This window comes from Amblyomma maculatum, chromosome 11, assembly GCF_055883805.1.
Source record: "Amblyomma maculatum isolate TAMU_Amacu chromosome 11, ASM5588380v1, whole genome shotgun sequence".
In the NCBI taxonomy this organism is placed as follows: domain Eukaryota; kingdom Metazoa; phylum Arthropoda; class Arachnida; order Ixodida; family Ixodidae; genus Amblyomma; species Amblyomma maculatum.
This window is the reverse complement of record NC_139354.1, coordinates 31792384-31817554: the sequence shown is the minus strand read 5'-3', so window position 1 is coordinate 31817554 and position 25171 is coordinate 31792384. Positions and strand designations below refer to the sequence as shown.

Here is a 25171-nt window from a genome sequence, read left to right as displayed (position 1 = left end):
GATAATACCGTGTACACGAACTAACTATAAGGAAGGCAGGCACTTTACTTTTCGTTTCCATTTGTAACAAATATAGCAGTGATGAAAATGACCTTTCTTGTTTGCCTATAATGCTCTAAAGCTTTATTTTGTTCAAAAATCTGAGTAAATCGCAAAACTGCTTGGTGGTATACTGCCGTGCTGTGACTATTCCCACACTAAAAGTACAGTAAGGCATTAAACAGCAGTCCGGCACATGGCTGTGACCATTGCAGGTGCGGATGAGAAATATCATGCGGTATACATTATAGCATGGTTCATTTTTCCTACTCTGTTTCACAATCATGTTTGCCATGCTAATCTTGCATAGAGATGTTGAAAGGGTAAAATTAATTGGCAGCCTCAGGTGTTAAACGATTGTGGAGCCCAAGCATTTTGACCCTCTAATGAGCTTCGATCATTTTCAAGATCTCTATAGAAGCTGGCTCTATACTGAGGTATATATACAAACATGAAACAACAACTAAACTGGTCTTATAAGCATGCCCATATAACAGTTTATGCTAGATGCAAACCAAGCATACTATCTTTAAGAGCTACCAAAGCTTTCCTGCTCAACCCTGCCACGGTGCCTCGTGGTTAGGGTGCTCAACTACTGAGTTGGGAGACCTGGTTTCGAACCTGAGCGAAGCAGCTGCCTAAATTTTGACACAGGCGAAATTCAAGGCACCGTTATACTGTGAATTGCCAGTACACATTAAAGAACCACAGGTGGAAGTGGTTGAAATTATCCGGACCCCTGCATTACGGCATCACTCATAGCTTAAATTGCTTTAGGACGTTACAAGGACCCCGCAACGATATATATGGTAATATTAGGTGGTCTCTGCGAGTATTAAAGCCAAATTTAAAAGCTCCCTGTAGAACTCATAATTTACAAATAATTCTTGAAAAGTGCTCCTGGTGACTGCTTACGACTGATTAGGGTGACACCTCATCATGGACTATAGCTGCCACCTTCCCATTGACGTCCACATAGGCTTTCTGGGTATGCCAAATTGATGCAAGTGGAACAGAGCATGGTGCAGTGCTGTCGCGATAGGCCTGTGTTCTTTTTTTAGTGCACTAATCCGCAGCCGTTCAGAGCCTAGCAAGATTGTCTGTGTGCAAACTTTACACTGTGATAGTTTGTCTTGGATCATCTTAACATAGGTGCATTGACGTTTAATTGCATGCTTAAAGACGCACATAGCAAAAAACAAACAAAAAAAAAGGATAATATAAAAGAAAGCTATATGGAAAGGTAAAACAAAGAAACAAAAGTGACGGTTTCATGAATAAGTTCTGAGACAATATGACCAAGTATGACAGGCAAAGTGGTGTAGTATGTTGTAACGAGAAATTAATGAAGTCGTCTATGATTAAGCTTTTCATGTGCTGTACTTGTATGTCATAACTAGAAATTGTCGTAACTAGAAGGAAGCAGAATGGAAAGTTTGGCAAGTTGAAAATAAGAGGACGCAAACGGAATGTAGAAACAGAGGCGCTTGTCCTGTTGTATTCTTTTCTGTGTCTATGTTCCGTTTGCGCCCTCTTATTCATCATGAACAACTAGAAGGAATTATGATGTCGATTCACGTGATCAAGACTACTTGCGAAGTGACTTAGTGTGACGTGACAAGATAATGGCGTCATCAATCACGTTACTATTCTAGGCACTATAACGTTACCAAAGATTATTTGCACCAGGCGGCGAGATCAACAAGCTACTCATCGATTAAAGTTGTTGCCAAGCTATGAGAACAATGGAATGTTCAAAGTGAACAAATGGCCTAGATTAAAATGGAAAGAAAAAAGGGGTTAAACTCTCCACCTAGCTTCTTTCACGCTCTGCACGAATCAAACATTTTGCGCGTCGGCTGGCTTTGAGGTGAATGGAGAGAGAGTAGACTCGTGTGGGCCAGCTCTACCTCCCACTCCGCCTGGCTGAGTGCTCGAGTTTTATATTTCTCTAATTGCTATTTGCAGTTCCGTATCATGTGCAGTATGTCCGAGACTCGCTACATGCGGTGCTTGTGTTATTTTGGATTTTTCGGGCCAGGTTTTGTGGTACTTTGCTGGGTTTGGGAATGTCCTAGCCTGTATGTTCCTCCAGACTACTGCCTCCTGTCTGCTGAGGTCTTTGTGTGGTTCTGCGTATCGTCAGTATCGTTTTCTTCCTAATTTGCACCAGAAATCAAGCCCATTGTCTGCGTCAGTACGATCAGTGCATTACATGCTGTACCCCTCTACATTCTCGCCGGTGCCCATCGGCATAACCACCTGCTCAGTCCGCACGAAAACAAGCCAAATCAATCCAAGTATGAATAATGGCCGCTTTCGGAACGAGCAGTGGAGCACGGACGCAGAACATTTATTTTTAACAAGGGCACTCTTGCTGAATATAGGCCTGTTTTGAGAAAATTTGGTATGGTGGAGGGCATGGCCAGACGGCATCGCCGATGACCGACATGGGCGATGGCTGGGAATCTCGCGTCGCAGACGTGGAATGGCAGCGTCTACAGGCAGCGCGTGATCAGGACGGGCTTCGCGACGGCCTGGCCGAAGGAAAAGAACGCGCGCTGCAGGCAGGTTTCGACCAAGGATTCCGCGAGGGCTTCCAGCTGCTTCGTCAGGTGGCCGTCTGGAGAGGTCTGGTCCGGTTAGTGAGGCTTTATGTTGCTGTACTCGCTAACTCCGAAACCATAAATGACGCACAGGCTTGCTCCATAACGCATACGCGAACTTAATTAGCCGAAACGTTATTTTTCATGCAGGGGAGCGTGCAGTTTCGCTGAAGGTGGAGAACGAGCCGAGCTGTCCGAACTAGCAAACCGCTTGGCGCAGCTCGAGCGAGACCTGTTGGCCGGTCGTGCTGCGGCGCCGCAAGTGCGTCAAGCACGAGCTCAGGTGGAGGCCGCGCTGCAGGCTCGTGGATTATGTCTGCCAGACGACGAGCAGACACTCCAGGAGCAATAATAAAAAGACGCACCACACCAAACACGCGTCGCCTTTGCTTTTATTGTCGTCACCGCCGTCGCCGGTGTTTCCCAAGTTCCAACGCTTGGCGACGAGCTCGCGCAGTACAACGTGCGGCGGAGGCCTCCTTTGTTCGGGTGGCACAAATAGGTCGTTCTGGGCGATCATCTTGAGCCATCCCCAGTAGATGAACGTCATCCAAGCCGTAACGAGCACCGTAGCCTGTCCGGGTAGGAACTTGCGCCAGGACACTGCAATAACACAGATCTGAGTGGATGCGGGGCCGAGGAGAGGCAAGCTTCACTGGTCCACAAGAACAGTCTAGTCGCTGTTACCGCGAAACAAAGCACGCAATTTTCGCGCCTCCACTGCAACGGTACTGCTTCCCGAACGCACCGCACGCAGCCCTCGCAGGCACGTGCGTTTTAGCAACACGGGCTTGCTGCAGCCCTTCTTGACCAAACTGCGATACAGGCGTTTTAGCTTGGATACGTCCTCCTCGTCACGAGGGGCCAGCCGTTGAACGAGACAGCGGATACGCGCCGTGGTAGCAAGCAATAACAACAGCGTCTCCAGTTGGTGGCCTTTTTGCATCCTTTGCATTATGTAGGCTGCGGATAGCTCGCAGTCAGCGGCAGCTTGAGCCGCAAGTGCGCCGTTGACCGCACACCGCGACCGCACCAGACCTCGAAGGGTTCTACGCAGTCTGCGCAGACGGCCCAAGCCGCTCTCCGGCGGTAACCGACCGTAAACGGTGCGCAGAAGCACGCAAAGAATGCCGAATTCCGTGCGCAAATTCGTGAGTCCGTCGGCACGCCGCCTAGTAGCCATGGATCTGAGTGTAGACGCCGCAAACACTACTCACTTGCCCTTCGTGTGCCCTCGAGCAGTCGCCGTTAACCGCGGATCCGCTACACAGGGCGCCGCTGCCACTCCATCGACGTTTCAGTCCCTGGCCGGTCTTGTCAAGCTCTCACACAGCCGATTAAAAAATGTGACAATACGCGACTGCAGTTGATTTCTCTGTTTACGACGAACGGACGCAAACGATCTGGCAAGTTTGCTCATGTTGGCTTGGCGTGGATCAGCGATGGCTGCGTTGCAATGCCGGTGCTGCTGCTGCCTGCTGTTACATGCTGCTGAAATGAATATGCTGTCAATGGCTGTGAATCTTTAGGAAAGTTTATTTGGTTTGCTGCAGACACCAAGCGTACGCTAGCAGTAGATCACCGACGTAACATGGTGATCATTGATCATGGAGGCCAAATCGATGAAACACGGCACGTGTTTACGACTGAATTGCAACAGGCAAATTTAAACAAGGAAGGCGATGTAATGAAGCAGACCGTGCCTGTCCTGACAAAGCAATGAAAACCAATAAAAAGACTGAAAAGCGATATAGTGATGCCTACGGCATATCAACATCAGTTTTGACCGCTTTCCTCGTCGGCGCCGTGGCTTAGTTGGTTAAAGCGCCTGTCTAGTAAACAGGAGATCGTGGGTTCGAATCCCACCGGTGCCTGCACTGTCGTAAATTTTTGATTTATATAACTTGAATAACTATTTTTGCGCATTTGTACACTAATTCCCGGACATTGCACTACATGCGGTTCACACTTTGCACAATGCATTGAGAATGGTTGTGAGGAGATGGTGTGATGGTGGCAGTTCCTGGCACTACTGGTCTGGGACGGTAGGTTAACGCCGCTTGCGGTGGGGCTAGCCAGCCACTGATTTTTATCTATTGTAGGCCGTCATTGCACCCGCCACCACTTCGGTGGTAGTGGGCGACGGCTGTTGTTGCGGCGCGCGTCTTTCTCTCTTTTCTTTCTTGTCTATTTTCTCTTCTGTCCGCACGAGGCAGCGGAGATGGCCCAGCTGCAGAGCCATGCAGGTCTATGCATTTTCTTTTTTTTTTTTTTCTTCCTACAGACACAACAACAATGCATTATCAACATATTCATTTTCCTCGTAGTTCTGGTTATGATTTGTGGAGGTTACTGTACCAAAGCAAATCGGGCTCTCGGAAAACGCAACCTCCGCCCTCCTGCCTATTAGCCCTTCCTCGACATATTCACGCGATGCCAAGATGCCGAACAAAGATGAGACATCGGCTATATGAAAACACACAGTAGCTAAGTGAGGATAGAAACAGGCGTCGGGGGGGGGGGGGGGGGGGGGGGGCTACACGCATCCACGCACATGCAGGCATTCCACATTAGAGCCAGAAAATGCACGCACAGTGTGAATTTGCGTGAAATAATAATTTAATGCTAATCATAAATATGATGCAGTTTTATTTCAACTTTGAGTACCATAATACATACCCAAAATAGGCATTTTATTTTCTGATGTTCTAAGATATTCAATTTACTTCCATCTCAAAAGAAATATATAGCAACTTGATCATCTGCAGCCTCTTACAGGATTGAAGATTGAAATTGCCAATTTTATTTGTGGGCAATAGAAAAAGGCCACATGAAAAAGGCTATATCATGCATGCACCAAGTGCAAGTTTGTAGGTAGTATACTATTTATTGTACAGTTTCTTTAAAATATTTGCCATTAGAAAGCGAAAAACAAGATAGATCAACAAATTCACTTTCACCTAAAATCAATGTTGGAGGGAACGGAATGTATTCATTGTGAAATCGAGTAAAAAGCGTTTTCTTTGGGTTTCAAGTCTTGTGCATGAAAATAAAATGTGGTTTACGGCGAGTTTGTTTCTGCATTCTTCACACAGGGGATTTTCTTTTTTCAACAAAAATTTGTGTCGTATGTGTGGCCAATGCTGCGACGGCATATTACTTCCATGAAGCGTTTCTGATTACATTACTTCCATATCCCCAAAACTGGCTTCACCAACTACAGTTTTTTTACCTTCTTACTCCACAAGGGCTGCCGTTCTTGCTTTAGATTGTTGTACACTAGCATCATGCAGACTCTCTACGGCATTTTTATGTTCATGACTTGTTTTTCATGAGCTTGAGCAGTGCTAAAGTCTGCTCTCTCGTTGCCTCCGATGCCAACATGACCCGGGACGGAGAGCAGTTCAAGAATATTACAAAATCACAGTAATAATTAACTATTTTACGACATCAAATTATTAGACATAACTCTTAGAGAGCCAAATAAATAAAGGAACTAAGGCATGCCTCAAAGGTTCCTTGAATAGTTAGGTCTGGCCCCAAGGGTGGCATGATTCCTTTAAAATATAGCAGACTCTATAGCAATTGCAAGGTGGACTGCAGACACCAATTAAGGTCTAGTGCTCTAGTGAATATATCAACTTCTCAAGATAACCTCGCTACAAGAGACACTCAAGGAACCCAAAAAAGATCTCTTGTAACTTAAAATTTTTACCAATTCGTATGTGCGGCAGTTTAGATTTCCTTAGCTAAATTCTGTTCCGTATCAGTGTCCCGTTTTGTTGTGCTATGTCAGGAACCATGAACGAGTGCCTCCTCTTCACTAAGAAGTCGAAATGTCCTTATTGTTTCAGCCACTGTCATCACATTCCTGTGTGACTGAAACAACAGGAAGAGGAGGCACTCCTTGTCGGTTCCCGACATGTTGCAACAAGGACGCTGATATGGAACAGAATTTAGTTATGGGAATCTAAACAGCCGCATATACAAGTTGGTACGAGTTAGCTGTGTTGCATGAGTGTGCCTGGGTTAATTGTGTCTCTTATAAATAGTGAAGTTACTTTAGGGACCTGCAAAAGTTGCCCTTAGTAACCAAGTGTCTCTTGTATGCAATGTTGTTAACATGGCAAACATAAAAAAACCAACCAAACCATTTTCAAGTGTCTCTTGTAATGAGATTTTACTGTATACTTTACCTCAGATCTTCTGCTCACTTGTTTCATGAAATCATGAAAATTTGTATCTCTGTGGGTGTAAAAAGTCATTATAAGAGAGGCATTCACCCGAATACCCACAACTTGCATGAAAATTAGATGTGCCAAGTAACGTATGTGGACATAGTCTTGTAGGCTAGAAAGTTTTTGCACTCACAAGTTCTTTTTTTATTCAAAATTGTCAAGGAACACTGCAGCCTCATGGGAGCGGCCAATAGATTGTGTTCAGACGGTTTCACTAGCATCAGTTAGTTCACACAAAATATGAATATAGTGAAAAATGGCCCAAACCATAACAGTGACATGAAAAAATTGTGGTACTTTTTATTCATGCTTTTCCAGCACCGCCTTAACATTTCACTCTTATCTATACATCACTGATCTTAGCCACAACTCCAATGCAGGACAGCTGACCACCTCAGTTTAGCCTGGTTTGTTGGTGGGGTTTAACGTCCCAAAGCGACTCAGGCTATGAGAAGCTGTAGTGGAGGGCTCTGGAAATCTCTATCACCTGGGGTTCTTTAATGTGCACTGACATCGCACAGCACACAGGCGCCTCCAGCGAAAAGCGGCCGCCGAGGCCAGGATTCAATCCCACATTCTTGGGAAAAGTAGCCGACCGCAGTAACCACTGTGCCACCCCTCCCTGCCTTAATGTACATCATGCATCATGTATAATGCCCAATCCATGTTGCGATCACTGATGAGGATTTAATGCTCTGCGCTGTATTCACACATGTAAAAAAAATCCCGGTGGTCGTAATTATTCCAAAGCCACCCGCCCCCACTCCAGCTTTATGCCATTGGCCCCATATACCATGTATCAAACCACAAAGTAGCCCCAATATGTCACAGACACCTCTTCTCGCAATGGTACTGATGTCCGTAACATGAACCATGTTTTCAGTCTGTGGGAAACATGAATGGAGACAAGAATGCTGAGTAAAGGTTTGTTTATTCAACATATTTACAAGGTGCAATGACACTGCCAGCACTCTACATGTCTCCTTTCCGTCATTAATTCACCCACTGTTTAACATCGCTGCCCATTCAAATGTAAAGGGTATACCTCCGTACTCAGTTGTGCTGTGAGTGTAGAATCCCTTGACAACAGAGACAATAACTTTTCCCTTCCATGCTCCAACCATCTCAAGATAAGAATTACTTTCCTTCAACCTACCAAGCAAGTAAAGAGGCACTGACAGGATTTGTAATATAACATAGCTGAATTCGAATGATCTTGCCCAACATTGATAGAATCAGTAGCACTGATTAAATAGTTTTCAGAGTTTACACAAAATGTGGCAGCATCGTTTTCATTCACGTGGCAAGCTAATTTTATTACCAGTATTATTAGCACAATTAACATTAATAATGACATTAATCTGCCTCCATATGAAAGTATGCTGAAAATTAGTGACATCTGCTTTACTGGTTTCCAAGCAAAGAGCCTTGAGTGAAAACTCACTGAAACACCATAACTGTGACTGCCCTCAAAGCATTGAGATATACCTGCTTTACTGGTTTCCAAGCAAAGAGCCTTGAGTGAAAACTCACTGAAACACCATAACTGTGACTGCCCTCAAAGCATTGAGATATACAGCAGCAACTCTGCATGCACCAAGACCAGCACAGAAGCTCTGATAAACTAGCTCAAAGCTATTGTGGCAGTCTTGAACGAATAGGCCAACTTACCATCATACTGTTTGCTGAACAAGTTTTTTTCAGCTCAAGACACACTATTGATTTTTTTTTACTTTTTCCAGCACACAGTCACCACAGCTGCTCACTTGATGGTCTCCAATGTCAGTATTCATAAAGGAGGTTGTGCACACTAAGCAAAAGTGCTTTTAACATATCTTAAGGCACTCCTAATACAATCACAACAAGACTGAGCACTTTGAATACCAAACTTTCCGATTATTATGAAACGGTAACTATGGCCTTTGAAAGTTGGTTGTCAATCAACATCGTTGCCCAGAGAGGGACAAACCATGGAGACGCATGCCTTCTGTCCCAACATAGACATCAAGAGCAATGCCGAACCGAGCACGCCAACCAATCAAAAACGGATCAGGACTAGCTCACACGTGGAAGCGCCAACTGCAATGCTGCTGAAGGAATAAGCCTAGCGCAACTCCCGTTAGTTGTGTCTGAAACCAAGCGGGTGGTAATGAGAAACAAACTCCTTGTTAGCTTTTCAGCCCACCCAACCTGTCTTAGAAGCAGCTTAGCCTAACACTTGTGCAAGCTCAAGTGCTGGCGAATAAACAGCGTGTCCCAACGTGAAATGTTTTGTGTCTGTACAGAGAGACTGAGGTCTCATATAAAAATGCCATGACTGTAGAGACCCACTTCTAATGCGAAGCTTGAAGAGGCCTTAAAGTGCTCTTCACAAGGTCCCGATTGCAAGAAGCTCGTAAGTACCCCAAAGTTCCACACCTTCCTCTTGGGACTCCTGTATCACCGATAAATCAGAAGTTATGGGACAAAAAGGGCAATAAATAATGAAACGACTAAGCACCAATGCTGACCGTTCAACCAGATACAACAGACACGCCGCCATGCTTGCGAGCCTTGTTAACGTCTTGCACTTTTCGAGCTCTCAATATGTTGCCTGTTACAATCAGACTCCAAACTTGAGACTTTCTCATTGCAGTTCACATAAACTATCATCACATGGTAAGGTTAAATGTTACATTAGAGCCCTTACACACAACTGTCCCCACATGCATGGGCCACTGAAGAGCTCATGCTGAAGCTCATTTCACGAGACAGCCCTTCAAAAACTTTGAAACTACGCAACTACCATCAGGGTCTTCGGAACCATCGTTTAATGAAGGGGGAAGGGGTGATTTTAGTTATTTATTTGCACAACTGTGCGAATTATTTTTTTACCATTCAAAAGCACATTTTCAATGTATTAAAACCCCAACTGAAATGAGCAGCTTTATAAAGATATACGTACGAAGCATGATTGACTGCGTTAAGAAATTCCTGCACAATTTTTCTTTAATCTTGTTAAATCATTCTAATAAACAGAGGTCAGTCTATCAGTGACGTCCGTCAGGACATGAATAGTTTACATTACTCACCTGAAATGCCTTCCTCGGGGAGATTTACATTAATAGTGTTCTAGAATTGCGGTGTTCGGATGCTAGTTGGGAGACAGGGGGAGTGCTCACTCCCTGTAAAAATACTGGGGACGCGGTGGTCCCCCTGTTTCGAAGTCCCTGACTACAACTTTCATGCGACCTTTGAAGCAAGCAATGCTGCATCGACAGCTAAACGCCAGCCTTAGCTGAGGCCGTTCATCCCCATAACCGAACCCAGTTACTTGCAACACATTTGCAATGCCACACGTAAGGCACGGCAGCGGGCGCCATGGCTTTAATCGTCATCTGTGGTCCTCTTCTCACTGCTCTCACTCCTTGAACTTCCATTCCTGGCGGCACATGGGACAGAGCTGCTGGACCTGCTGTGAGTTGAGCCACTTCATGATGCAGTGGATGTGGAAGCAATGCGAACACTGGCCCCACACTGCAAAAGGCACGCAGGAACCACACTCGGTCAGTAATCTGCCAAAATAGGCATTTTCTATTCTCCCTAGGGCCAGGAACAGCCACCCTTCACCACCTTTCACCCCTCGTAGCTGAGAGTAGATGTAAGCGCAAAATGGTTCTGAGCATTAGCGCATTGGTTGTAGTTGGGACCAGTCACATTAAACAGTGGACTAGTGTATTGCACACCACACCACGGCTTTTTCTTCTGCCAAGACAGCGCGCTCAGTCATTCTCTCAGGTTTGTCTTGTCGCGTCAAAGCGATGGCTAAAATTCTGCTACATTAGGTAATAATAATAATAATAATTATAATAAAAAAATTGGTTTAGAGGACCACTTCATGATGCAGTGGATGTGGAAGCAATGTGAACACTGGCCCCACACTGCAAAGGGCACACAGGAACCACACTCTGTCAGTAATCTGCCAAAATAGGCATTTTCTATTACCGTTATTGCTTGCTACCCCCAGCTGATGATTGAGAGCAACACACTCAATGGAAGTGCACACAATGCCTCACGATTCCTGCGTGAATACAAGGCTATGGGGCGGAGCTTCCATCAAGATGTTTACAACACCATGTAGTTCTGGCACATCTGGCCTCAGTTACGGTTTCGGTTTCAGTTCCACCTTTGCTTGAAATTAGTTTTCAGGCCGCTGACGACGCAGAAATGGCTTCATCAGAATACTTAAAGCCTAATTGAGCGTAAATTCGCAGTTAATGAATATCTTAACGCTATGTACATTGCCGAAACAAGCTCATTGCGAAGGCGTACAGAAACCGGCGGGTAGACGCAGCAGAAGCAGCTGATATCTCTTCGGGAGATTTTCGATAGGTGACACAGCCATCTTGTTTGCTTACTGTAGGTATCGTAAAATGCACTACACTAACGTTGTACATGCTTGCCTTGTGGTACAGTCATGATATAATAATAATGTCAATATTTGCGTAAAGTATTCCACAGCACAATCCGTGAAATTTACTAAGGGACTACATTCTGGTGCGCAGTGCGCTGATGCATACTGGCCCTGTAGTTTTGACAGCATAGTCAGAACTTATTTTTTTTTTTTTTGTTACAGCAGTTCCAAGCAAGGATTGTATGGTTTGGTTTGTGGGGTTTAACATGTCAAAGTGACTCAGGCTATGAGACATGCCGTAGTGGAGGATTCCGGAAATTTCGACCACCTGGGGTTCTTTGACGTGCACTGACATCGTACAGCACACGGGCGGCTTGCTTTTCGCCTCCACTGAAAAGCGGCCGGGTTTCGATCCCACATCCTTGGACACAGTAGTCGAGCACCCTAACCACTGCACCACCCCAACGGGGCCTCCAAGCAGGGAGGGCAAAAAGAAAAATGAACAGGCAGTCATATAATGTGATGCGACAAATCTATGATAGCAATACCAGTTATTAATTTCGCTTCTACAGTGACCACCTTCCCAATGCGTTTATGAATTTGAATTATGTTTAACCATTGCCTTTTGATTCCAATGATGTGAAGGTTCATCCGGAGTCAAGGCATACAGAAGGTGGAAGTGAGTGGATGGATGATGGGTAGAGGTTTCTGGAGGGTAAAGGTTGAAGTCAGCAGTGAGGCAAGTTGGCTGCTGCTGTTGGCTGATGGCTTCAGGATAGTGGGTGGAGTGGCCTCATACAGCACACGTTAGATGGACAGCTCTCACCCTACTTAGGGTAGTGATGCTAATAAGTAACGTTCACATCACTCATAGTAGATGAGCCAGTTGTGCAACTATTTTAATAAACTTGCGGCTGAGAAGACGCAGAAGAGGGCGCAAAACATCACTTGGAACACGGCTGGTATCTGTCTGGCACATTTAAAAATAAAAAATGCTCATGAAAAGGACAAAATATTAGGCAAGAGCTTTTTGCTTTCAAATTAAAAATTTTTCTTTAGGTGCCTATTTGCTATTTTTCAATGACTTACTGCCTGCTTTTAAAATATTTTTTTCTGATAAGTGCAATTTTTTTTTTTCCTAGAGCTTTCTTTCAAATGACAGCGTGTTTTAGATACATTTTATGCTATGGCTTTTTCCCATCACACTTCCTTGTGATATACTTGAAACACATTTTCACGGTACATTGTTTTGCCTTTTGTACTTTTTCAACCTTGTAATGAGCTATGCCAATGCCAAATTGTGTAGGTGAGTGGCTTTCTGAAGCTCTCAATGAACATTTTTTACTCGAGGCTGCTGTCATGTTGACAGCGTTGCGGCCAAAAGTTGTAGACCATCGTAACCTCTTTTGCCAGCATGTCCAGCTAAAATACAATTCACGAGCGAAATAAAAACTGGTGCTAATTTGCGTGTGAAAAGTAGGTGGTTTGAGCTCTAATTCTTCAGCTTCCTCAACAAGGGTGTTTAGAGGGATATACACTGTTCAAATTCCCTTGCTCTTCCATGTTTTCCATGACTAATGCAGTCGAAATTCTCTGACCACTGAGAAAGCAGAAAAACAGTTTATATATAATGCTTAGTATACATAATCAATTCACAACCAAAAAAATAACTGCAAATATCACAGGGAAGTCATACTGCTTAAGAAAGCTGATTTTCCCCTGAAGGAAGCCCAGCTTTAAGCTATGATCCATGATGAGAGTTCCATTCTAGCTTTTAATATCATTTTTGCTTCTGAAGACCTGGTGTTTTCCCTTTGTGTGTGCGAATATCAATTCTTTCAAGCAGATAAAAGTAACGAAAAATTTGCTGCAAGCAGTCAAACATCATCGTGCAGTTCAAACACTGAAACTGGTAGTTCAAATTAATATAGAAATGTGTTTTCACAAAATGCAATGACGAGCACAAACAGAGTTTACACACAAATATTTCACTCTTCAAAATTTATCGCCTCCAAACATCATCAGGCATCCCACGGTGAAATAGCGAAAATAATGAAGTGGTACAATTCACGCAAGGCAAAAACAGTGAAATTATGAACAAAGTAAGATGGCTTCAGTTCCCTTTATAGTAAGGAACCATCACTGTCGGCGTTGCATTTTTTAGATGCAGGCAGTTTCGCGTTGTGGCAGTAGCTCAGTTTCGTTTATTTCAGTCATGGCCAATGGCTGAGGAGAAAGAAAAAAAAAGAAAAAAGAAAAATCCACGTACCATGATCCTTGCAACATTAGCTGTATACACGCGTGAGTGACTGTATTTGCACAAGCTTTTCTTTCTGTACCTCTACGGCATCAATGTTTTTAAAATACATGAATTTTGCTTGATTCATGTGCAATTATATTATTATAATCTCTTTGAAACTTCTTCCTCTAAAGCGGCTGATAAGTGCAAGTGAGAAGAATAAAAAGCACGCTGCAGAACTGCGGGTGTTGATGAGAAAAATTTACGACAGCAAGACATAATCGATAGAGTGGCTGCTGAATATCATATTGTGACACACTGTAGGCAGCCCAGCACGTTCTTCAAGTGGAGGTACTTTTCGTATCTCATAACACACAACAAAGGCAAGTTTCCTCTCAGTGACCGATATGGCCAGATGCCTGCTCAATGATGGAATGAGATGAACGTGCAAGAGACATACCGTGACAGTCGGCTGTGAAACGCAAAGCATTGTAAGCAACACTGATGAAAGATTGACAGACTACAACTCAAATGAGATCTAAAGCCAGACAACCTCTCCTATCAGCACATCAAATCAATGATTTGAGTGTTTAAATATTGGAGTCTTAAAATTCTGCTTACACATCCTTGAGCTGCTTTACTGGCCCACAAGGGCGGTAGAGTTCGATGGCAATACATGAGATTTCGTAAGAGGAACATACAACACTTGATTTCTTTTTAGAACATTTAGGAAATTCCTTAAATGACACATTCCGCATGTGCAGAGGGGCACGATGCACTATACTCAGTCGCTGTACTGCCATAACTCTTCCCTTTGGGCTTCCAAAAAGGTACTGTTCAAAAAAGGGCCAACACGGGCTAATTGGTTCACCATTAATGAGAAGTACTGTTTTAGCCCCCTTTTCAATGAAAGCACCCTCAATGCTTTTGATCACTCACAAATATGCAGTGTAGAACATCACAACAACCAGTAAGAACAGGCGACTTAGCTATCTATGTTCTAAGACTACATGCCGTCTCATCATGGAAGTAGCGAACATGTGCCTTGCAATGGCAGCTGCCTTTACAGCAAACAGTGCTGAGACAGCATGATACAGTGCCATTTCCGCTGATTTTACATCTGCCAGATTTCTGCGTGTGCAACTTCACAAGGAGCATTACTAGGAAGGTCGGTGAGATTTGCTGAATGCTTCTCGAGAATCTCGTATGCAGCAATGGTTACAGTGACCGAAACATCAACATTTTTAATCTCCCATTTCTTTTTTAACACTTGGCACAGAAATAAGCGACTGTGACTGCGAATTGACTGTGGCAGCAATTAGAATTTTGACAGCCAAAAGAGATATTAGAATTTGACATAGCAAAAAGCAACACATAGTTCTTCTATAAGCAGTCTATAATTGGTTCTCCTGTTCCCGCAGCAAAACTTTGTCAGCCCTCTTGTGCCACGTCTAGAGTAGAGCCCACTACATTGCAAGTGAAACATTAATAAAAGATGTCACCTCTTCGAATGCATAGCCATTGCCTTATTGTCTGCACACCACCCATATTTCAACACCCCCATTTGTTTTCCTCCCAGGAAGCCCATTCCAGAGGTCTAAACTGCAAACAAATTTTCCAGTCATTTTCTGCACAGCACTGTTCATTTAAAGTAAAAAAAAAAAAAAAAAAAAGCCTTTTATTGCAGTAACAAATCATAACCTAGCCCTTTCAAATTGCTCTGTGCTACATCCAGCTTCTTTTCTAAGAGCACATACTAATAAACTGGGCACATGCATGGTAGCTACGTCATATGAAAAGATTGCTAGATGACTACACATATCAGCATTTGCAGAGCTTCCCGTGAATGATAATCATGTGCACTGGACAGATGAAAATTCCTTTTCAAATCCTCATAATAACAATATAACTTCTCCTGCTTCATTAATTTGCATCCAATGCTTAACACGCTACGAATTAAGTGTTATAAGCTCACCAGCTTAACTCTGCTCAGTACCAGCGTACCAGCTCCAAGCTCAGTTCAGTTTAGTCGTTCAGTCGTGTCCGACTCTTCGTGACCCTATGGACCATGTCACGGCACGCTTTCCGGTCTCTCACTATCTTCCTAACATCACATAACTTCATCTGCAGTGCCTCGAGGATGCCATCTAACCAACGCGTTCGCTGCCTACCCCTTCTCCGGCGACCCTCAACCTTTCCCAACATCAAATCTTTCTCCAGCGACTCCTCTCTTCTCATCAGATGACCAAAGTAGCTGAGCTTTAACTTTAAAATTTGACCCTCCAATGAGCAGCAGTCCGGGTTTATGGTCGACAATATCGACTGATTTGATCTTCTGGCAGTCCAAGGAACTCTCAAGAGTCTTCGCTGCTGTTACGTAAATGGATATCTTCCTTCACATTAAGACACGTGCTAACTGTAGTCTTCGAGTCTTACAATGCTTCAAACTTATGCAAGAGCAGGAGCAGTTTGTAATCTTTGTCCAAACAGGTGAGCACGAACTCTAACCAGTAAGACCCCATAAACTTGCCGCGGTGACGAAATGCGAGTTACTCACCAAGGGGGCAGTCATCACCGGGCATTTTGCAATCGGGGCAGCAGCCATCGAACGGCACCCTGCAAATTCCACAGTTGTCATCGTTGGCGATCCAGCGCCAGGATGCCACGCTGGTCCAACCTGGAAATCATCACAATTCTCAAAATCCGATAGACAGAGACGCTACTCTCGAACATACAGCAACGACGTGGTTACACGTGCTACGAACGCTACGCTCGTTTTAACGCCCACCGGCACTGTTTTGCCGGCACGTTTTTTGCGTTTTTGATTCCATAGGTTGAGGGATTCGAGACGCCGATGCAGCATTCCCACCGCACGAGCATTTTATTTTATTTCTGCACATATTCAGATCGCGAAGTGTAAAGTGTGACCGCTTTGTTTTTGAGGTTCGAAGCGTCCGCAGTAAGCTCGCAACGCTGACGCCACGCAGCCTTCAAACAAAACGCGGCTAGCAAAGAAAACCTCTAAAGAACACGTGGAAGTGCAGAATTTATTATTTATGCACCTCACGTTACAAACGATGCACACGAGACACTCCTCCCACGCTTTCACAACGACGCAACGGCACACAAACGTAATAAAGCGCGCCATTCATTAACGCAAATAAAACTCGCGTTCAAAGTTTCACCGTTACAGCTTCCAATAATTAGGATCGTAATCTGTGTGCCCAAACGAACTGTAAAAGCAATGTCCCAGCCGAACAGATTTCATCGAGAGAAAAACCGCCTACCACTACCCATCAGACGCGCAAAATGAAGAGTGACCGACGTTAATGCCCAAAGAACAGCGTGTGATTGACGTTAATCAAGCAAGACGGCTTTTGCCACTTGAAAAAGTGCTTGTCAAGCTACAAAACGCATGCATCATCAAGATTGGGCAGCTTGACCGCCTTTGCTTCTAAAAAAATACAAGCCGAAGGAACGCTATGGACAAAAATGCCGGTTAGGCGCTCGAAATAACGAAACGTTGTACAATTTTGAGCGCGAAGAGCAGCATGGATACTCAGATTCCCTGCTTACAGAGCCCAGCGTCGAAAGTGAGAAATATACTGAAGAAATCTGGTCATTCCCATACGTTTAATGGTCACTTTCATCCCGAAAAGCGTAGAACGTTCGCGAAATTTGCCGGGTAAAAAAGCGCGGACAGCGTCCGTGACGTATTTCCTGTCACGCCGACTTCCGCAGGAAACGGGACTACTTTTCACCAAGATCCTTCTCGAACCTTCTAGAACTTTCTGGATCGTTCTGCCATTTTACTCAAATAATACCACTTCCTGTAAAGAGTCCTTGTCGAAAAAAAAATTGAGAAATTCTACAGTTCAACGTAATACATTTAAAATATTGCTGCTCTAAAAATACCTCTGCTAATATAGTTTTGACACGCTCGAAGCTGGTTTAATAAAAGTTTTATCTCAAACTTGACAATTTGCAGCGGAAGTGCGCAGCGATACATAAAGAGAACGCCGCCGAGAACTTTCTGCGGTGTCTTTAAAAGCCGGCGTCCAGCGCATGGTGAGGTAGAACATTACGTGTCCCCGTGATCTGCGTTTGTTGCGTGCTACCGTCATCAGACAACGGCAAAGTAAGTTGTTTCTTTGTGTGCTGTTCTTATTTGCTTCGTCTGCTGCTGCTTCGTGGATTTAGTGGTCATTTTGCTCCGTTAAGCTTTTTCGCTAGCACTAATAGGCGTCTTCCGCTTTTGTGCAGATGCCCGAGGAAGCGCGAATGGAAGAATGCGGCGAGGTGGAGACCTTCGCCTTTCAGGCAGAGATCGCCCAGTTGATGAGCCTCATCATCAACACCTTCTACTCAAACAAGGAGATTTTTCTCCGGGAGCTGATATCCAACTCTTCCGATGCTCTGGACAAGATCCGGTACGAGTCGCTCACTGACCCGAGCAAGCTCGATGCGCAGAAGGAGCTCTTCATTAAGATCATTCCTAACCGGGACGACCGCACCCTGACCATCATCGATACCGGTATCGGTATGACTAAGGCGGACCTCATCAACAACCTGGGCACAATCGCAAAGTCTGGCACCAAGGCCTTCATGGAGGCGCTGCAGGCTGGCGCCGACATCAGCATGATCGGTCAGTTCGGTGTGGGTTTCTACTCTGCATACCTCGTAGCAGACAGGGTGACGGTGACCTCCAAGCACAACGACGACGAGCAGTACACGTGGGAGTCATCGGCCGGCGGCTCATTCACCATCCGCACCGACAACACCGAGCCCCTGGGCCGTGGCACCAAGATCGTGCTGCACCTGAAGGAGGACCAGACAGAGTACCTTGAGGAACGCCGCATTAAGGATGTGGTGAAGAAGCACTCCCAGTTCATCGGCTACCCCATCCGCCTGCTCGTCCAGAAGGAGCGAGAGAAAGAAGTGTCTGACGATGAGGAGGAGGAAAAGGAGAAGGAAGAAAAAGCCGAGGAAGAGAAGCCCGATGAGGAGGGCAAGCCCAAGATCGAGGACGTCGAGGATGACGACGAGTCCGAGAACAAGGACAAAAAGAAGAAAAAGAAGATCAAGGAGAAGTACTCGGAGGACGAAGAGTTGAACAAGACGAAGCCCATTTGGATGCGCAACCCTGACGACATTTCTCAGGAAGAGTACGGCGAGTTCTACAAGTCCCTCACCAACGACTGGGAGGATCACCTGGCCGTCAAGCACTTCTCGGTCGAGGGTCAGCTAGAGTTCCGCGCTCTCCTGTTCGTGCCCAAGCGCGCGCCGTTCGACCTCTTCGAGAACCGGAAGCAGAAGAATAACATCAAGCTGTACGTGCGCCGGGTCTTCATCATGGACAACTGTGAGGACCTGATCCCTGAGTACCTCAACTTCATCAAGGGTGTCGTCGATTCCGAGGATCTTCCCCTCAACATTTCCCGTGAGATGCTTCAGCAGAACAAGATCCTCAAGGTGATCCGCAAGAACCTTGTCAAGAAGTGCCTCGAGCTCTTCGACAGCATCGCTGAGGACCGGGACATGTACAAGAAGTTCTATGAGCAGTTCAGCAAGAACATCAAGGTAAGCGTTTCTTCCGTTTATTTTTTATTCATGTGCATGCCTTCCTGCACAAAACGCGCCACGCACAAGCGTCGGCACTGGGCCTCCTCGCGAGGTTTCGGTGTCGGCGCCGTGATGTCCGTGGTGGTGCACTAAGGGAAGAAAATCATACTGGGGCATATCTCGGATCCGTCAGGGCCTCTCTCTGTATGCCCGATTGGCGTGATTCCATCGTACGTGCCCTACAGTTACATTTGTGCCATTATCAACGTGCAGTAACAGTTACGCGGGTACGGGTTCGCCGGCGTTCATCATTACCGTCAATTCGTGGACCCTTTCCCATCGGCCTATTCTTGCACTTAGTGTTGTAGGTTCGCTTAGTCCAAGTAGATTTTTCAGAGCCCAGATTTCAATCCATCGTCTTGCGTTCTCGAAAGTAACTGTGTTCGCGTGACTTGTCCTTACCAGTAATTTTTCTCTTGCAGCTGGGCATCCACGAGGACTCTCAGAACCGCAAGAAGCTGGCCGAGTTCCTGCGCTACTACACCTCTGCTTCCGGCGACGAAACGTGCTCTCTCAAGGACTACGTGTCTCGCATGAAGGACAACCAGAAGCACATCTACTTCATCACCGGCGAGTCCAGGGAGCAGGTGGCGAACTCCGCCTTCGTCGAGCGGGTCCGTGAACGCGGCTTGGAGGTGATCTACATGATCGAGCCCATCGACGAATACTGCGTGCAGCAGCTGAAGGAGTACGACGGCAAGACCCTGGTCTCTGTTACCAAGGAAGGTCTCGAGTTGCCAGAGGACGAGGCCGAGAAGAAGCGCCAGGAGGAGAACAAGCAGAAGTTCGAGAACCTCTGCAAGGTCATGAAGGACATCTTGGACAAGAAGGTCGAGAAGGTGATCGTGTCCAACCGACTAGTCAAGTCGCCGTGCTGTATCGTCACATCGCAGTACGGCTGGACGGCTAACATGGAGCGGATCATGAAGGCGCAGGCGCTGCGCGACTCCAGCACCATGGGCTACATGGCCGCCAAGAAGCACCTCGAGGTGAACCCGGACCATCCCGTCATGGAGACCCTACGCCAGAAGGCGGATGCCGACCGCAACGACAAGGCAGTCAAGGACCTCGTCATGCTCCTGTTCGAGACTGCGCTGCTGTGCTCTGGCTTCGCATTGGAGGACCCCCAGCTTCACGCTGACCGCATCTACCGGATGATCAAGCTGGGCTTGGGCATCGACGACGATGAGGTGGCGGGTGCAGGAGACACATCGGCGGCGCCGGCAGCTGACGAGATGCCTCCATTGGAAGGGGATGACGAAGACGCGTCGCGCATGGAGGAGGTCGACTGAGGGCCTCTTTAACTTTAGCATCTCACTTGTACATAATCTGCTCACCACCCATCGTGCGTGTTCATTCCAAATATGTATAAGTGTTAATTTAAAAGTTCCTTTTTTTTTTTTTTTTTTTTCATTGTGTTCTAAATAAAACTATTGTGTTGTGAAACGCTTGCCTATTTAAGCTCATGGGTGGCTTCTCCACTCAGCACAGTACTTTCTGTGAAGGACACTTCGCTAACGGTACAACCAAGCTTTGCATCACGCTGTGATGGTTTTAGGGCGAGCCTGGTAGCTTTAGGTATATTTTCAACATATAAATGCACAATAAAGCGTTGGTGATGTGCTGTCTAATCTGTTGTGCCCCAGTGGCACATAACCACGAGGGGGATTGGTCACACGAGTCTAGTAGAGGTTAGTGATGCTATTTGACATGACAAAAAGCATGCAATAGAAAAAAGCCCTACTGATAAAAACTGCGTACCTAGTTTGCATACCTTGCGAGAAAAGGTGGATAATGCGCTTAGGTAATGTAGTGTTCCTAGACAGGTGTGGCTTTTAATGGAGTTTAGGTTTGTATTGATTGGCTTCTTTCTGATATTGCCAGCAGTAAAATTCAAGCACCTCAAAGTGTGAGCTATCAGCAATGTATGGCTGAAGGATTCCTCCGTCAATTACGCAAAAAAATCGGGATACTTTCTACGCGCCAAGTTGTTTCTTAGCATTGGTAAAGCTAGTATGTTATGCCTACAAAAGATGATTGGGGTATGACAGTACTCGTATGTACAGGGTCCTTCAAAATATGTGCGAACACGGCGAAGCGTTCGCACATATTCGCATATTCGCACATATTCGAAGCGTTCGCCACATTGTTTCGATGCGCGACCGCGCCGGATGCTCTGACGCTCACGGAGCGCGGGCACGCTTCGCCGTGTTCGCACATATTTTGAAGGACCCTGTACATATGCAATAATGCTGCAGGCGTATGTCGTAATAATTGCCAATGAATACGCTGACAATGATCACATACCATCCGGTTCTTTAAGTGCAAGTTCAGTCATCATTGCAGCAAGATTCGTTCGATTGGGCTACAAGGCAAATGACGTAGTACTTGTTTGTAACACCCAAAATATGTGAATGCACAGTATGCCCGCAAAGCTCTGCCTCATGTCCCACCGACGCGTGACGTGCCGCTTTGTTTTTTGCAGACCAAAAACCCATTTTGTGCCACTTTCACATCAAAGATGGACGGCATTGAGAAAAATTTCCCCCACACGAGACCTACCACACTGCTCCGCGCTGCCAGCAGTGATCTAGGCCGGGAAAAGTCTATTAGTACCCTAGCATGTTAACTTCTAGGCTACTGTCTGATTTCCTCGTTCACAACTTTGGTAATTAAGCTAGGCTGCCGAGATTGCAGCTGCTTTAACTAGTCTGCAGCCTTCGTGATATTGGTGACACTATGTTGCACCCTGCCAAGGAAAAAATATGTTAACCCCATCTGTAGTGCGCCATGCGGCTCTCAAATTAGTTCAGTGATGCAGGCACCTCTAGGGAAGCGAGCTTATAAGTTCATGCAGTGTCCACTCATCCACTGCCTTGATTTCCCTGCTGCAGCACTTAAGGTATCCTTAATTTATTATTAGCACCTAAAGTGCTCTGGCGTGGTATTACATGGGGATGGGCATAATGTTTACAGTGTTCAAGAGAAGAGCAATTCAATGGCAGGCTTGGAGCAACGGGGCTGGAGTGGTGCACAGCGTTGGCAGGCAAATTAGTCCCGAACGATCTGTACAAAGAAGGAACGAAGATATGGGTCGTCGTCTATGCTGGAGGTGGATAAATGGCTTTTGGGTGACTGGTGTGTCTTGACTACTGTTAAGATTGCTGAAACATTTAGCCTGCGATAGAATTTGCGAAAAAGACCCTCTCTGAACATGCAATGCCTCTTATCAAGATTAGTGAGATTCTTGCGTGATTTAAGTACAGTGACGCTGGTGTTATAGGCGTAGTCCAAAAAAATAAACCTGTCAGTGCAATTCTGAACAGCTTCAAGGGTGTTGGAAAGATTAGATTGATAAGGGTCCCAGACTGAACATACATACTCTATTTTAGTTTGGATGAATGTGAGGTAAGTTAATGTTTTCACCGATGTGGAAGCGTAGGTTTCGACGAAGGCAACCAAGAGTGCGATTTGCTGCATTAGTAATGTCCATTAGATGTTCAGACCAAATTATTTATCGGAAAGGGTGACGCCAAGGCAATTGCAAGACTGAATAAGTAATATTTGTGAGCCGCAAATGTAGTAAGTAGATGTCTTATAGTTTTTTCGGCGCTGAAAAGAGAGCAATGACGTTTTGTTAGTGTTGAGGTACATTAACTATACCTTTTGCACCAAACTGAGTTCGTTCTATATGATTTCAATTTTACACTCGGTGCCTTGGCCTACGTAAAAAGGCATCAACACGTTCACTGTGGTGTGTCACCTGTGCAACTGAGGCCGAATTACGCTCCAATTTATCACGAAAACTGTCACAAACCCATCAGTCAGCCTCCACTCCTATTAGTCGACAGGTTCGCCAGACAGAACCGACCAATTGGAGTGCGGTTAGACATTCGGATTGTGATAGGTTTGCGACAGGTTTTGTGATGCGATTGGAGCGTAATTCGGCCACTGTGCAGCGAATTGACGAGTAGTGCAATGAAGGCATGGAAGAGCTGAGTTTTTTTCGACTGGCCTTTAAGAACACGTGTCAGGTTGTTTTTGTCATTTCTTGGCTGTTCAAAGCAGCTTTACAGTGGCTCACAGTGCGTTGACATTGGATAATGTCACAACGCAACGAAGAAAATTAAAGGTGGAGCACTATGCGTAGGATTTAAGACTCCAAAAATCCCTGCCTGCAGTGAATGTATGTTAAGCGACAGTGACTAGACCTAGCTATTAACTGTACGAAATAGGCTAGACACCAGAAAAAACTTCAACTGTACTAAGCTAAGTGTGATTTCGCCAAGCTCTCTCTGCATTGATCTGTTCTTGTAGCCCTGCACGAATGCCTGCAAGGCGATTATAAAAAAAAATACAGGCTGGTAGTTCAGGGCATGTTTGTTGATTAGGGTTGGATGTGAGGGAGTTAAAGTACAATAGAGTGAGAGAAGGGGAAACAAATGATGTCATAAATGACACCGACTGCACTTCATTTTTCTGATTAACCATTACACACAAGAAATTTGTGATTAACAGTCACTGTGGCGAGTTCCAAGCTTGTTCTTCATGTGGTAAGCTTTTATTTTCCTGACCCTGAAAATGTTTCCCTTCACGGCAGCTTGAAATGAATGGTAGAGGTTCAAAGGTTGATTTTATATCTGTGATTTTTTTTGTGACTTTTAAATGTGCTTAAGGTATTTTAGAACAGCGTCTTCATAAAATCATCCCGTATATCATGTATTCTTTCATTTTTTCTTTAAAACCTAGGTTTTTCAGCCACTATGTTGTCCCGTGGAAAAAAATCATCTTAAACAACCTAGCACAGCTTATAGTTCCCCTCCGATTAACCTTACGGCTATAAAGGGTAAAGGATGCTCTTATTATAAAACTAACTTAATCTATGTCGACTCTATGGAAATGCATGGCTTGCAGTTATGGCTTACAGTAGAGGCCATTAGTTGCGAATTACTTACAAGAATGCCTGTTTAGAAGTAAGCAAATTCCTGTCAATGCCAAAAGAACCCAGCTGAGAATAAAAAGGTTGCAGCCAGGAATACTATTATATTGCAGTGAAAGAATTCAACCTTCAAAAATGAATTGCATGAACAACTCTGGAGCTAACTAGGGGTTGCAGCAGCTATATAAGAGAGAAATCTAGAGTTCAGAAGGTCCAGTCTTGATATTGAAGAGCGTACAGAGCAGATCTGAAAAGTGGTGGTGCGCGAATATATGAGTTTCAAGCTACTCGAAGCAAATTGAATGGGTCCTGAAGTTTACAAATGCTTTTCTAATAATTGGCATGTGCGTTGAATAAGGCCCGTGGTATTTTTCTCAAAAACAAGGACCAAACATGCTGCTATGATCATCACCTATAGTGAGGGATGGATGATTGAGAGTTACTATGTGTTCATTTTGCCTGGCAGCGTTCATGATGCTCATACACACTTTTAGGGATTGCATGATGCAGCAGGGTTCAGCGAACCCTGCCTTGATGAGGCCTGATCTTGGAGGCCACAGCTCACACGTAACTCTAGCTTGTCTCAAGCTTGTCTCAAGTGTCTCACAGCGAAGGTGCTTTAACAAAGTTAATACATCGACTTCGTGTTCCCCTCACCACAACAGAGATCATTGTTTCATCTTTTAATAGCTACAGCTATAACCACAGAATCAATAGTGCCATATCACGGCACTATTGCTATCGCTTCACTGTTTGGCACAATTGCTTATTGAAATTTGGCACAATTGGCAAATACTTGTGAAAATATTCAATTCGCACTTAATTCGGTTCTCTGACTACTCGTTTCATATTTGGTCTTGTTGTTAGCAAAAGCATTGATATTAAATTCGATTTGGGAAAAACTGCTGTTCAAGCACCGCTATTAGAAATTCTTAAAAATGTGGCTTGAAATACAATTTAAACAACAATGTTCTTGAGTGGGCCACAGTTCACTATTGCTGAATGTGTTGAGTGAAAATATCTCTGTGCCGACACAAATTTTTCAGGTGTGTAGTTTTTCTCATCTACACTGCAGCATTTAGCACGAATACTTAA

At 45.0% G+C, this 25171-nt stretch overlaps 4 protein-coding genes, 1 long non-coding RNA gene and 1 other non-coding gene across 7 annotated transcripts; 3 read left to right on the top strand and 3 right to left on the bottom strand.

Moving 5' to 3' along the window:
* Window positions 1-2330: 2330 nt before the first annotated feature.
* On the top strand, window positions 2331-3019 carry LOC146173398 (uncharacterized). The gene is made up of 2 exons (XM_084585008.1): window positions 2331-2680; window positions 2796-3019. The coding sequence occupies exons 1-2, from the start codon at window positions 2481-2483 to the stop codon at window positions 2995-2997; spliced, it is 402 nt and encodes a 133-aa protein (XP_084441134.1). The 5' UTR covers window positions 2331-2480; the 3' UTR covers window positions 2998-3019.
* Window positions 3020-3856, bottom strand: LOC146173397 (uncharacterized). The gene has a single exon (XM_084585007.1). The coding sequence runs from the start codon at window positions 3826-3828 to the stop codon at window positions 3319-3321; it is 510 nt and encodes a 169-aa protein (XP_084441133.1). The 5' UTR covers window positions 3829-3856; the 3' UTR covers window positions 3020-3318.
* On the bottom strand, window positions 3020-4344 carry LOC146173396 (uncharacterized). The gene is made up of 2 exons (XR_014702288.1): window positions 3863-4344; window positions 3020-3248 (listed from the first exon to the last, which is right to left on the bottom strand). It is a non-coding gene; the product is annotated as an uncharacterized LOC146173396 (long non-coding RNA).
* Window positions 4345-4445: 101 nt separating this feature from the next.
* On the top strand, window positions 4446-4519 carry TRNAT-AGU (transfer RNA threonine (anticodon AGU)). Its single transcript has one exon. It is a non-coding gene; the product is annotated as a tRNA-Thr (tRNA).
* A 5703-nt stretch (window positions 4520-10222) lies between these two features.
* Window positions 10223-17263, bottom strand: lmgA (anaphase promoting complex subunit lemming A). Of its 2 annotated transcripts, none has more exons than XM_084584964.1 (3): window positions 17147-17263; window positions 16073-16192; window positions 10223-10399 (listed from the first exon to the last, which is right to left on the bottom strand). In XM_084584964.1, the coding sequence occupies exons 1-3, from the start codon at window positions 17163-17165 to the stop codon at window positions 10284-10286; spliced, it is 255 nt and encodes an 84-aa protein (XP_084441090.1). In that variant the 5' UTR covers window positions 17166-17263; the 3' UTR covers window positions 10223-10283. The 2 variants fall into 2 exon arrangements, with proteins under 2 accessions (XP_084441090.1, XP_084441092.1); XM_084584966.1 differs by lacking the exon at window positions 10223-10399 and adding an exon at window positions 10712-10803.
* Window positions 17264-17495: 232 nt separating this feature from the next.
* On the top strand, window positions 17496-20573 carry Hsp83 (Heat shock protein 83). The gene is made up of 3 exons (XM_084583841.1): window positions 17496-17653; window positions 17779-19095; window positions 19560-20573. The coding sequence occupies exons 2-3, from the start codon at window positions 17779-17781 to the stop codon at window positions 20427-20429; spliced, it is 2187 nt and encodes a 728-aa protein (XP_084439967.1). The 5' UTR covers window positions 17496-17653; the 3' UTR covers window positions 20430-20573.
* Window positions 20574-25171: the final 4598 nt, after the last annotated feature.

Coding starts and splice junctions, on each gene's coding strand:
- LOC146173398 (XM_084585008.1), top strand. CDS start 2,481: ATGACCGACATGGGCGATGGCTGGGAATCTCGCGTCGCAGACGTGGAA. Junction 2,681..2,795: donor GTCTGGAGAGGTCTGGTCCG/GTTAGTGAGGCT, acceptor TTTTTCATGCAG/GGGAGCGTGCAGTTTCGCTG.
- LOC146173397 (XM_084585007.1), bottom strand. CDS start 3,828: ATGGCTACTAGGCGGCGTGCCGACGGACTCACGAATTTGCGCACGGAA.
- lmgA (XM_084584964.1), bottom strand. Junction 10,400..16,072: donor CGGTGATGACTGCCCCCTTG/GTGAGTAACTCG, acceptor TGCCTTTTGCAG/TGTGGGGCCAGTGTTCGCAT.
- Hsp83 (XM_084583841.1), top strand. CDS start 17,779: ATGCCCGAGGAAGCGCGAATGGAAGAATGCGGCGAGGTGGAGACCTTC. Junction 19,096..19,559: donor AGTTCAGCAAGAACATCAAG/GTAAGCGTTTCT, acceptor TTTCTCTTGCAG/CTGGGCATCCACGAGGACTC.